The sequence below is a fragment of the Dicentrarchus labrax genome, unplaced genomic scaffold (genome assembly GCF_905237075.1).
Source record: "Dicentrarchus labrax unplaced genomic scaffold, dlabrax2021, whole genome shotgun sequence".
Lineage (NCBI taxonomy): Eukaryota > Metazoa > Chordata > Actinopteri > Moronidae > Dicentrarchus > Dicentrarchus labrax.
In genome coordinates this window covers 2,860,252-2,873,501 of record NW_026136705.1, presented here as the reverse complement: position 1 = coordinate 2,873,501, position 13,250 = coordinate 2,860,252, and the positions used below count along the sequence as shown (strand labels likewise).

At 42.0% G+C, this 13,250-nt stretch overlaps 1 protein-coding gene across 1 annotated transcript in view; it reads left to right on the top strand.

Moving 5' to 3' along the window:
* Positions 1 to 12,516, top strand: part of tnfsf10l (TNF superfamily member 10, like) — a 58,907-nt gene extending 46,391 nt beyond the window's left edge. The window contains exons 3-7 of the mRNA XM_051400487.1: positions 6,566 to 6,602; positions 6,700 to 6,807; positions 8,358 to 8,521; positions 9,017 to 9,127; positions 9,212 to 12,516. Coding sequence (XP_051256447.1) covers positions 6,566 to 6,602; positions 6,700 to 6,807; positions 8,358 to 8,521; positions 9,017 to 9,127; positions 9,212 to 9,397 — 606 coding nt within the window. The 3' untranslated portion in view covers positions 9,398 to 12,516. The remainder of the gene's footprint in view (positions 1 to 6,565; positions 6,603 to 6,699; positions 6,808 to 8,357; positions 8,522 to 9,016; positions 9,128 to 9,211) is intronic.
* Positions 12,517 to 13,250: the final 734 nt, after the last annotated feature.

Genomic DNA, 13,250 nt, shown 5'->3' with positions numbered 1-13,250 from the left:
TTGTAGAGACGGTAGCACATCTCCTGCACGAGGCTCGAGGCTACATTAGCTACTAGCAAACTGTCAGTGGTGGTGTTGCATTGTGGGTAATGTAGGCGCCAGGTGATAAGAAAGAAGAATGTGTAGAACAGGAAAAAAAAGACTATTTCTAAATAAAAATATGTCTGTCGTGAGTTTGAGTGTGAGTGCAATGATAAGTAGTAGTTTTTTTTTAACTGTGAACAGTAAATTAATCAACAGCAATTAATTATTTAAGCAAAAACACAAACATCTGCTAGTTCTGGCTTCTCAAATGTGGAGATTTGTTGCTTTTCTCTCTTTTATATCGCTTCAAATGAAATATCTTTGGGTTGTGGACAGTTGATCAGCAATCTTAAGGTGTCAACCAATCACTCAGTATTCCCACCTCCACTTTAAACCTTCCCTGTGGAGCCTTCGGGTCTCGCTTTAAGGCCAAAGTGGACAATGCTTTTACTGACTTTGACATGAAAAACCGTATCAGCAGACGTGTGCGTGGAGAATCACCTGAAGTAAAATTTTCCACGGGGCTTACCCTGTCAGGCATCAATTACTGGTTTTGGCGTCGGGTGGAAATTTTGGAAATGAAAGAGGTTGTGAAAAAGAAAAGAAAGACATTTCAGAAGCAGACAGATTGTTTGACGCAGAGGTGTTTGGTTTAAAGTAAGCCAAATGCACAAGGAAACCTTTAAAACACTTGATCGTAACATTACAATTTGTGGTGTACTATGACGGATGTCGTTTTTATTAGTTTTAAACAGAACTGCTCCCTTTGAGTAGACTTTACCAGGAAGAACGCTCCAGATCTACATACCAGTCTGGGTTTAAACAAAGTCTGAGTTACTTATTAATCACTGACCCAGCTTTAGGAGACATTATTAGCCGTTATACATACAAACACTCTGGTATTTTGTCTCCATCTTTGGTACACACACACACACTCGACCGGCAACCCTCCTAGAAATCACATTTGCGTGCACACACACACACACACACACACACACACACACACACACACACATACACATACACAGACATAGTGAGGAATGAGTAGCCTCTTAGACCAGATTAGGGCTGATAAGAGTTTGTCGCTGCAGCTCAAAGATCTACACACTGCTGACACACACACACACACACACACACACACACACACACACACACACACACACACACACACACACACACACACACACACACACACACACACATTGCCGGTCCGGGCCTGTCGGGGTCGAGCAGCATATTAAAGTATTGGGTTGCAGCTCCTGCTAATCTGCAGAAGAAACGCTCCTTCATGTGCATACTTGTCCTTCTTTTCCTCTCTCAATCTTCTCTTTCAGTCCACACTTGTCCACTCTGACTCTCCTCTGTGCTTCCCCAACTTATCCCCATTCCTCCTCTTCTACTCTTGTTTCCCATAATTGTCCATCATCTTGCTCTCTCTGGTTTTCTCCCCCCCACCAACTTCTGATTTTTGGCTCTGCAGTCTCACTTACTCTGCCTGCTTGGACTCACTTTTACTCTTTTCAAATGACTCTTCTTAGTTGACAGTGCAACTTCTACAGTTTTGTTTGATATTTTAAAGTTTGACCTGCGTGCTCTAAGGGACGGTACTGTCGGTCAAACTGTCCCCCAGTCTGATCTGAAACAAAATATCTCAAAAATCTTTGATATTCATGGTCCCCAGAAGGTGTAGCCGACTGACTTTGGCTGATTTCCTTTTCTGTAGCGCCACCATGAGGTTAACTTTTGGAGTTTTAAGTGAAATTGGGTGGGAAAGTATGTTATAGGTTTTAAGTCTTTTATAAATGAGTCTAATGTTGGGAGTCTCAAGTCTCCTGACATTATGAAGTGTAATACTACATTTGTGGAGTTTATAAAAGGTAAAACACCTGCTGTAACATCAGTATGTTGGATTGTGGCCACAACCGCATGTAGTGGATAGGAGAGACCTGCCAAAAAGACATTTTTAAAGGATTTACTCATCCCCCTGTACAGTAACCTTTCATGTTCTCCCTCCATGTGTCTTATTAATGCGTTCTTTTTTTAGCTTTTGGCCAGACAAAGAATGACGTGAAGAAATCAGACTATTTTTGTCTCCTTCTGTTGTTTCAAACGGGGTGAAAGAGGACAGTTCAGAGCTTTATTTGCTGTTGTTGTTGTTGCAGCTGGAAAGGTTTTTAGAGCCCAACACACACACACACACACACACACACACACACACACACACACACACAGATACTGACAATGCCATGGTGTCGGTTGAGCACACACACACGCACACACGCACACGCACACATGCACACACATAAGGTCACGCTGGCAGTGAACTTCAGCTTTGAGGCTTGTCACATCAGAGGCTAGAAACTGATTTACTGGAAACAAGAGCAGCAGAAGCGCAGTCTTTTCCCAGTAAACCACAATGTGAACAGCTGAAACCCTCGTTAGGGGCAAAGCCCACAAACACATAAACATGTCTTACTTCCTGGTGGCAGAAAGCAGGCCCAGAAGCCTTTTGCTCCACATGGGGCCAAGGAGGCTGTGATTAACCTTCTTATAAGGTCAGATGCACAATATTTATTGCTTTAAAATAAAGCATTTTAACTGAGTGGTAAAGTTCTGGTTGTTGTTTAACGGTTAGGGTTAGGGTTATAAAGTTCAGGTTAAGGTTGCAATGACACTTTCCTGCAAGATCATGCTTGGTGTCATCGTGCTAGACCTTTCCCAAACAGCATCTGCACCTCAAATCATCCATGTCTACGAATAATGAAGCACATCATGGGAAAATAAAGCTGCAGGGGCACCTAAGTTATGTTATTACAGGCCATCTTTGTGCCCCATAGGCTCTCTCTCTCTCTGAAAAATACCTCAGAAATAACCCCTCAGACTAAGTAAAACCCTTTAAACAAGAGGCGAATGTAATAACAGAGGGGGGTAGCTTGAACTAGAAGCAGGAGGATGATTTCAGAGCTCTAGCATCGGAGAGGAATTCACTTCTAATCGCACACACGCATATACCGACGATGCGAGTTGTTACGTAACTTTTTTGGAGTGAGATATCTGACTCACTTGACAGAACATATGCGTCCCAACTGCCCGGGGAGCCAATTTTGGCCCAGGCAAGACTGGAAAATGATGGATTTCCTAAAAACTCCCGCTTCCTTTGTTGTAGCCAACTCCTGCATATTGGCTCACTGCGGCCAAGAATGAAACAATAATGACCTGAGTAATAAAAAAATCCAACAAACATAGCAGTGTAGTTATTGGAATTGAGAAAGGCGAGGCCGCAAAATGATGAACATGGCTAACGACGAGTTTCATCTTACTGCAGATTATAGTAGGAACTAATGACACGTTGAGTAATTGCTGCCAGAAGTTATTGTTCGGGATGAACGCCTCTTGTTCCCATGGACCAGAAACACATTCAGTGTAACCTTTTTATGGAGCTATAAGGGTACAAATAACCCATTCTGTTTAAAAGGAATTAGATATCTGGAAGCTTATGGTGTTGACATTGGTTTTATTCAATGCATGCTGCTGTAATTAGCAAACTAGTTAAAAACCCTTATTACATGAGATTATCCCAAGATGTTAGCCGTAATTGACCTTTCGTTTAAAAAGGGCAGAATAATGACTTCAAGACCCCCGAAACAAGGCAAGAAGTTAAAAAGTCCCAGCAGGTTCCTTTGATATCAAACTGAAACCACCTGTAGAACAAAGAGTGGACTGTTTCTGTGTAGTTGTGATCCGATCATACCTGATGGAAAAGTGTCCATCCATTAGCTTTACCCATGGGGGGGGGGACAGCCTGGACAAATCACCAGTCAATCACAGGACAGACAACCATTCACACGCCTACGGGGAATTTAGAGTCGCCAATTAACCTTTTTAGGAAATAATTTCTCAAAAATAAACCTAAATTGCCACATTTATGCCTTTTAATTGAATGTCTTTTGCGATTAATTCGAAGCAAGTTGGACACTTTCACCCTAACTGCATTAATATCTAACCTCGTACAACGTGCTCTAAATACAAGCCAGATGCGAGAACACTCCTGTGAGTAAGAAAACACTATAAGGAACTATAACTCTACGTGACAGTGGCGTTTTCACCTTTAAAACACGCAGCTGACTAAGAAAACGTCCACCGCTGCGAGCATAAATTATGCATGCAGCCTCTACAGCTGATTTCACTCTTCAGCCATCCAGTAGTTTCCCATGTGAGCTTTTAAGCGTTAAAGACAGCAGAAGTGTTGAACTCGTATATTAAAAACATGCCGTTCTGGAGTCGCCCTGACGGAGGACTGAAAGCTCGCAGTGGGGGCCATGCGTCAGAAAAATACCCCCACATTTCTTGTTTTTGTCTTTTTTTTATACTTTTCTTGTCGCAGAAAATCTGTTGGCAATTTTCTCTCTTTCTTTAAAGTGTGGGTGTGCGTGCGAGTAATTTTCTGCTTTCAGGACTTGAGGAACGTGAGGCCGAGACAGGCACGCTACGCCTAGCGAGACGAGCTAGCGCGGCCCGGGGTCAAAGCTCTGTACTTCACTGTATTGGGTTCCCCTTAGAGTATATAGGGTATACACAAGTGGGGGGTATGCGCACAGACACACACACTTACACACACACACACACGCCAAACCCCAGAGCGATCACGTCCAATTTGCAGGTTGGGTTTAGTGTCGGGTGCAGGAGAAACCAGGCCCGCTGCCAAGAAAAACACCACGGTTGGAGCTGGATGCCCATTAAAAACAGCGGTGAAATTAATCATATTCGAGATTTTGTGGCATTTCAGCAAATTAATCAGGGAGATTTATTCCGCAGGGGGCTCGGTGCCTTGCTTCGGGGCACTTGAGACAAGCCACATGACTAGCAACAGGTGATTTAACATGTGACCTTTTGGTTAAAGAGTGAAGAGACGTAGAGAGGAGTAGAAAATAGAAAGGAGGAGGAGACATGATGTGGAAAAATGTCAGAAAAGGAGGGAATAAGACAGAGGTGGAAGGATGAGATAAGAGAGGATGTTAGAAAAGAGACAAATATATCAGAAACTACATGAAAAATGGCGCCTGAAGCTTGATTTACAAAGTGGGAAAGACAAAGACGAGGCGTGACAGTCGGTACAGAAACCATTAGCATGTGTGTGAGAGTGTGAGAGAGAGTGAGAAGAAAATGCATCTGTGTGCGAGTGTGTGTACACATATATATATTTCCACGGCCGTGCTGCGTCTACATCTGGGGAAGATGAAACGGAGGCCGCTCGTTGGGGGGGCGAGGGATGACATAGAGGAGCAGGAGAAGTAAAACAGAGACAGGACGGAGAGGGGAGAGGAGAGGAAAGAGGGAACGTTTATACTTTATTACTGTGGTGATGGAAGGAGGCAGGAGAGGAGAAGGAAGACGTGTCTTCCAACTTTAGACCAAACTTAAACTTAATTTTAACCTTGTGAGTGTGAGATATGTGGTTAAAATAAGCCGCCATCAGCCCAACAACCGGCGACCAGCAGTTTCAGCTGCTCTTTTAGCTTTAATAAACAAAATAAACTCACTACATAACACCTTTTTTCCTGACTAAACAGAAAAATACACCTATTAAATTCAGGTTTCTCTCTTTTACCCAACTAACATCAGCTTAATCTGCTTGTTAAGTAATCGTAGAGCACATTAAAACTCAACAAAATTGCCTTGGTTAGTCTAAGATGTGAAAATATTCTGGCTCTACACGCTGTCGCTTCCTCTCTGATGCCCGACCTCCCTCGTAACGCCCCTCCTGGCCCGTCCCCACAGTGTCTTGGTCTCCTAAATTACCTCAGTACTGTATTCCCTGTCGTCAAACTGGTAGAAATAAGCCCCAAATTCACCGACTTAAATGTGAAACTATTCTTTCTCTACAGCTGTTTGCCTGTCACTGAGCAGCAGCTCTCGTTCAACAGAGGCAGACCATTAAATTAGCTAAATAAAATGACAAAAGTCGGCCCGAAAAGTAGAAGAAAACACACACAGGAGACTTTAAAATGCCACCATTTACACTAAAGAAACTGAGTGGTGTTTCAATGCAAGGGAGGAGCTGCTCACAGCACCAAAAAAAAGCAGTTTCTTGCTCTTTATTATTGTAATTTTACTTATGTCTTCGTGTCTGTCCATCCTTCTTTTGATCCTCCTGAAGTTCCTCCTCTTCTTCCCGTTAAGGGGATTTAATGTGAAGTTTTCTCCTGATCCAAATCAAAGGTCTAAGGTTGCCTGAGGAGGGTTGCTGTAAAAAGACTGTAACAGCCCAACCATGTTTAGTTTATGATTCAGGGCTGTGTGAATAAAACCGTCTTGAGTTAACTATAAAATAAATTACAACCGTGTTTATCACGGCACGCCGGCACTCATAATGGCTGTTTAACCATCGCAGCGAAGAACTGCGAGTTAATATTTAACTTCACACTCATAAAAGTTAAATAAACACTTGAAAAACAAATCTCTAGTTGATATTTATCATAGTTGTTTTGTACTTAAAGGTCAAATATCACCCTTATTGATGGTCATTCTCACTTTCTTTCAGGTGACAGATAACATCATCTCCAAACAAACCTTCATAGGTGAGTATCTCTCACACACACACACACACACACACAGACCACAATGCAACAACCTCGTTTCTGACCTCTTTTTTTTTACGTTTCCTCTCTCCTTCAGAGGCGAGAACGATGCCTCGCGCTTTCAACAACTCGGGGTCGAAGTTCATGACCTCGGTGGCCCAGAGGCCATCTGCCCACTTGACCCTCAGAGATACCAGCTCTCAAGGTGAGGTCATCTGGGTGTCTGTGACTGTTACTGTGGGTCAAGGGTGTTTAGGAAGAGTGAAGAGGAAGATTTATGAAAACCATAAAAGTTGTCAGTGTCAGTGTGTGTATCTTTGTGTTTATGACCCCTGCAGGACACCGTTTGTGCGTGTTAAGTGATAAAAGAAAGAAACTAAACGTACCTTGCCTACGTATGTCTGTTTAACTGACGTCTGGGAAAGAACAACATTAAGACACCAACAGCTGATTTGTGGATGAAGGCGGAGAAGAACTGACTCGACTTATGGGCCAAACTCTTGTAAAGAAATTCCTAGAACTAGACTCAAAGAGTGATGCATGAAATCATACATTTTAGTGAGGATAGTAGAAGCAGCTGGCCATTTTAAGGACAAAAAAATACCTTAAAATAATCTTAAGATATATATATTTTCTTTTAAATGGCGTAAATTTAGGGAATCAGCTGCTTAAATATACCTTAAATTAATCTGGTAAATCCATTAATTGTCTATATAAGGGCACGCTGAGGAGCAACCTTAGGACTTGAACCTGCTGTATTAAGGAGGATTGTTTTATCCATTAATGTTGCACACACATTCCACCTTAATGTGTTTCCTTGTGTTTGAATTGTTCTTCAAAAAAATCTCACTTCCTTTCTGCCAGAGAGCTTTTTCCCTCCAAGAAAAACATTCATTAATTGTCTTCTGTATGAATCAGTCAATGAATACAGTAAAACAGATATTATTAGGATGGAGAGTGTGTGTGTCATTAAATGTGGAATTTAAAGTGTGTGTATGTGTGTACATATCTGTGTGTGTGTGTGTGTGTGTTATCCAGACCATCATATTGTTTCATCTGAGACTGGCGTGCAAACTGAAGGGTGTTGACAATCTGGCAAAGACTGCCTGATGTTTTTTCCATTGAGTTGACAAAGGGCGAAGATGGTGTCGTATATGCGTGTGTGTGTGTGTGTGTGTGTGTGTGTGTGTGTGTGTGTGTGTGTGTGTGTGTGTGTGTGTGTGTGTGTGTGTGTGTGTGTGTGTGTGTGTGGTTCACACATTCAGCCTTGATTTCTCATAAGGAAGTACAACATCTCTTGCTTCCTTTGATATTGTTTTCTAATAAACCATTATCGTGTAAAGCATTACACACACGTAACACACCTTTAAATCCCACATATGACTGAGAGTGAGCTACCTAACACAGTATGCAAACACGCACATAAAGTAGCGAGACGGGAAATGACGCACAGGAAAAGGTGCTTGTCGAATGTGGAAGGAAAGCTCGAGAGCTGCTGGCCGCTGGCTGAATCCCTGCCTGGCTCAGAACCAGTTGTGTATTTCTAAGGTTTGCCTTGAAGACACAGAAAATACTGATTGGCTGTTAGTTAGGACGCCTGTAACTGCTCTGTATCCTCCATTGGGTCCTAAATAAAGTAGAAAATAAAGGATGTGGACTCCTCGGGGCGTGTCACTGCCTGCTTTCCTTCTACATATTTTGCTTCAACCCTCATTTCCTTTATAATCGTTAACCCTAATCCTTCTTCTTCAACAGGGTTCCCTTCCTACCCGATCCCCACGGCGGGCCTCCATCAGTCTTGTCGCCATGTGGTCCGCTCATGGGCCAATCAGAGCTTCGGAGCTCACCTGCACAACATGACCCTGACCAATGGGAAGCTGCGAGTGCCTCAGGATGGGCGGTACTACCTGTACTCACAGGTGAGCTTACTGTACTATCAGGGATTAAAACTTATTGCTACATCTTTAGACATTAAAACCAAGAGAAAAGGATTTTGTTTATTATAGAATTTATTATTTTAGTTTTTTTTGTAGTTTGATTAAAACCAACTACTAAAACAAGAACTAGAATAAAAATACTGCTCAAATACATTTTAACTGTATTTATTTTAGCCCAACAACACCATGTACACAGATTAATGCGCTAATAATAAGTGGAAGCTGCAAATAATCCTCAGTACATCCAAGTCAGTACATTTGTGTCAGTTGTTAGTCTGTAGATTGTAAAACAGTTATAAACTCAAAGGAGTTCAGTTTATAAGACGATAACAGACCTTTTTCTTTAAATAAACTAAATAAATCAGACAATAATTTAAGGTTTGATCCAAAGTGCCTCTCAGTGTCTTTATAATATGAGCGGAACAATCCTAATAATTTGCTTTATTCTGTCCCTGCTCGGCTCTCTGCTGCCTCCAGGTGTATTTCCGTTATCCGTCCCCAGCCGCCGGTGACGGAGACCAGCGCAGCGTCAGCCACCAGCTGGTGCAGTGCGTCTACAAGAAAACCTCCTACCCAAGCCCCATACAGGTACATTACCCCTTCTCATGTGGAATAACTTTGTCGTGTTGATTGAAACACACTTTCTTACCTTGATTTTCCATTTCTGTGCAGCTCCTGAAGGGGGTGGGAACAAAGTGCTGGGCCCCGGACGCCGAGTACGCCCTCCACTCCGTCTACCAGGGAGGGCTGTTCGAGCTGAGGGCCGGCGACGAGCTCTTCGTCTCAGTCTCTTCTCCAACCATGGTCAACGCGGATGATTCCTCCAGCTACTTCGGCGCCTTCCGCCTGGACCTCTGAGGGGAAGCGATGGGAGGAAGTTTAAAAAAAAAGAGGAACAGATGGGATGATGGATAGGATACATGGGTGGGCTTGGAGACTTTTGAGTATCCGTTGATTGGAAAAAAGGGTCATTAAGACAGAGCGGTGGGATTTTGGCCTTGGATCCTGGACCCTCAATGTTTGCTTGGACGGATATATTGAAGGAGTGAAGGACTGGGGTTTGAAGGCTTCGCTTGAGTTAACGCTGCAAGAGGAAGGGGAGGAAGGGGTGAAAGGGAAAAGAAAAAAAAGAGTGGATTTGTCTTCCTTACTCTCCATTAAGCGAAACCTAACCGTCAAGAGCAAGATATACAAAAGATACATGTGCAATCACGCGAAAATAAATGTGAGGATATCGATTTTCCTGTTGATTCCCGGGGAAGGAAATTGCCTTTTGGATGTCAAAAAGAGAAGTAAACCAGAGAAAAACATTACAGAAACTTTGAGGTATTCCTGTTAGATGAGAATCGCCCAATAAATTAGGCCTCCCCGCTGCCCGTATCCCAAATTAACACATGAATCTCAGCGTGTCTCGCTCGTCAACAGCCTTTTTTTTTTTTTTGTGGGAAGCAATCGGACCCTTGGATTTGGATACCAGACCGAAGAATGTACACACAATAAAAAAAACTCAAAACCTCTGCATCGAAGATGTGAGGACGGACAGTGAAATGGTAGCGGAATAAAATGATCAAACCAAAGCAAAAAAATAAATAAAAAATATGGAATATAACTTTTTTTAAAAGCGTGCCATGAGAGTTCTGTACATATGAATGGTTGAGAATGAGATTTAGACAATGAACTGTGGTGATTTGAAAAGTAATTAATATGTATTTTACCTTGACTGGACTTTAAACCACTTGGATTTTTTTGCTAAAGACTATCGACTATCTTACACTAAAACCGTGGATTTTATGCAAGGATTGCTTCTTTGTACTGGATACAGCAATAAGACTGTGAGAAGCAACACAAAAAGAGTGCCTTTTGAACAAAGGAGTCTACAAGGAAAGAGGAATGGAAACGAGGAGGAGGGAGAAATCTCGTAAATGCCGAAGAAAACGAACCCAGCAGAAGAAGATAAAAGGAAGAGAGAGAAAGAGGCTGAGGGTGGTATGCAGCCCGACCAGTCTGCAGCGTTGAACTCGCTCGTCTCTCTCTTTCACTTTCCGTCACGATCTTTCTCCTCCCTCTTCTTCTTTTTCATGTAAAGAATTTGATTTATCTCGTCTTTCTTGTCTACCCTGTGGAGCTGCATTCAGTTTTTAGTTTAAGGATCAGCTGCAACGACCAACCAGAAAACAACAACAAACACAGTACGGGAACAAGACGACGGACACACGTGCAACTTAGGTTATTTCCAGATCAACAGACAAAGGTCTAGGTTACATAAAACGACAAAGCGATGTTCAACACTGAAATATATTCACTTAAATGTTGTTTAAACACTTTGTTTTCACTGTTGCACCAAATGTACCGACACATATTTTGTCCTGCAAAAACCAGTTGCTCTGGAGTTTCATCACTAACCAAAAAAATGAAAGTCGGCACCGATGTTAAACGTCCACTGGAGACAAAAATACCAAAATAACATCTGGATAATTAACTTGGTTGTAGCTTCACGTACAGTTATGAGAGTGGTATCAAACTACTCCCAAAATGTGGAACTATTCCTTTAATATCCAACCACCAGCAACTTAATCAGATGTGTTTTAACATTATAGAAAATAGCTGACAAGATAAAGGTTAGTTTGTAACAATAAAACTAAATGAATTTGGTGTATGAGCGCTGAAACCGCCGTGGTCAAGTTCTACTTTGAGAACCACGGGCGTCTCTGTTGAGCAAGAGATGAATAACCTCCAATATGGCTGCCAGTGAACAAGAAACACTCACAAAAACACACATGCACAACATTTGCGCAATCCTGATACTGTATGTCAACTGTAAACACACCCATACGATGAACACGTAGTACCTTTAACACAACAGTTCATCAGGCGAACACAGTACAGGTGAGTTTTAGGAACACAGAGAACAGATTTAGTAACAAGACACAGACGCACATAAAGAAAGATTTGGAAGGAGGGGATATTTGCAGACATAAACCATGCGCCGACTAGCACAGACTCAACCCCTACACGCTTTTTCTTTTTCTTTCCCCCTCTGGCACGCACATGTATGCACATTAAGGAGATACACACACACACACACACACTCCTTAACACTGCATCCAGGCCAGTCTGTGCTCCACAGACACACACATCATCCAGTGTCACATCCAGTGTAGAGACGCAAACACACTCCGACACGCACTCATTTATCCACACTGTCTAGCCTCCCTGTGCCATCTGGTAGTTGTCAATGATCAGTCGGAGGCGTGTAGGGAGAGTGTGTGTGTGTGTGTGTGCTTTACGGGACGTGTTTGTTCAAAGGGCTCGGTTCACATGGACGACTCCTTAAAAAAACGAGGTCAAGCAAACGTACACACAGATTTCTTTGCTTGTGTACGCGAGCCTTCAATTTGTTTTCCCGGAGAGAGAAAAAAGGCTGACACACGTTTAATGAGGTGACATCCAGGTTAATCTACAGGATTAAACAGAAATAACGTCACTTTATGGCCTATAAGCTCATCTTTCTGGCACTGGGGGCTCACGTATACCTGTGTATATGCACAAAATTGGAGAGAAATTTTCACTTTGTGTTTGATTGCTGTTTTAGTAGCTTTTTTTTTTTTTTTTTTTTTTGCAGGGTGGCACCCGGTCACGTTTCTGCTCGGCTCTCTCTCTCAGTCCATCATATCACACATGCCAAACTGTCTCTCCCTTCCTCTCCGTGAATGTGAGCCTAAGTCAGTTTATTATCCAGGGTAAAACTTTCTTTCTTGCACTCCAAACAAAACAAACAGTTAGCTGAAACAGGTCCAGCGGTGATGATAATGTAACATACACACTCGTATTATAATAGCATAAACCCCTTTGCCAGCTGGGAAAACTTTTCTTGCATTGAATGTCTCTGTGCTGGCGTGTTTGTACTGGACAGTTTTGTAGCTGTGAACATGTGTAGCACATTGTTGCTGAGAAAATAAACAAATATTTGGAACTTTTCTCTGTGTACGTGGAGATTTACAGTGTGGTGATGTAGTGAGTAAAAGAACATCCTACAATCAAATTAAGGTCATTTCTACTCACGCTCTGTTAGCTTTACGCTTTAAAATCTGGTGTTTGTACGCAGTGTGTAACAAGTAGATTGGCCACGCAACATCCCACATTGTGTGGGATACAAGTAGAAATTCCTTTATTCCTTTATTTCAAGGCGTAATATAATAAAAATAAGTTTGGGAGCTACTGATCTAAATAGATTTATCCAGACTTCTAGACCTGTGGTTTCCAACCTGGGGGTCAAGAGCCCCACTAGAGGTTGCCAAAGCTTCGTGGTAGGGTCATGAGGCCTTCTTGATTTTAAGGTGTGTAAGAAAACTTAAATAATATACACAGTAGGCCTATATCTCCACATTTGGTTCACTTCTGTGAAGAAAAGTTTATGTAAATTGCCTAATAGAACAACGACGAAGCATCAGGGACAAGAAAACACAAGATCTGTGAGAAAAGAAGCTTATTAAGTTTGTATGATTGTTGAAAATGTATAAAAAATTCAACAATACAGACAGAAAGTTGTATAAAAAAGTTCCCTAAACAGGAAATCATCTGCTCAGAATTCATCTAAATCTCTCGTTTTACAGCAGAGTTCACTGTTTGGGTTAATATAATATAAAAATATCCATAAATTATCTCACTTAATCAGCTTAATAAATGATAGAAAAGGGTTGGGAAACCACAG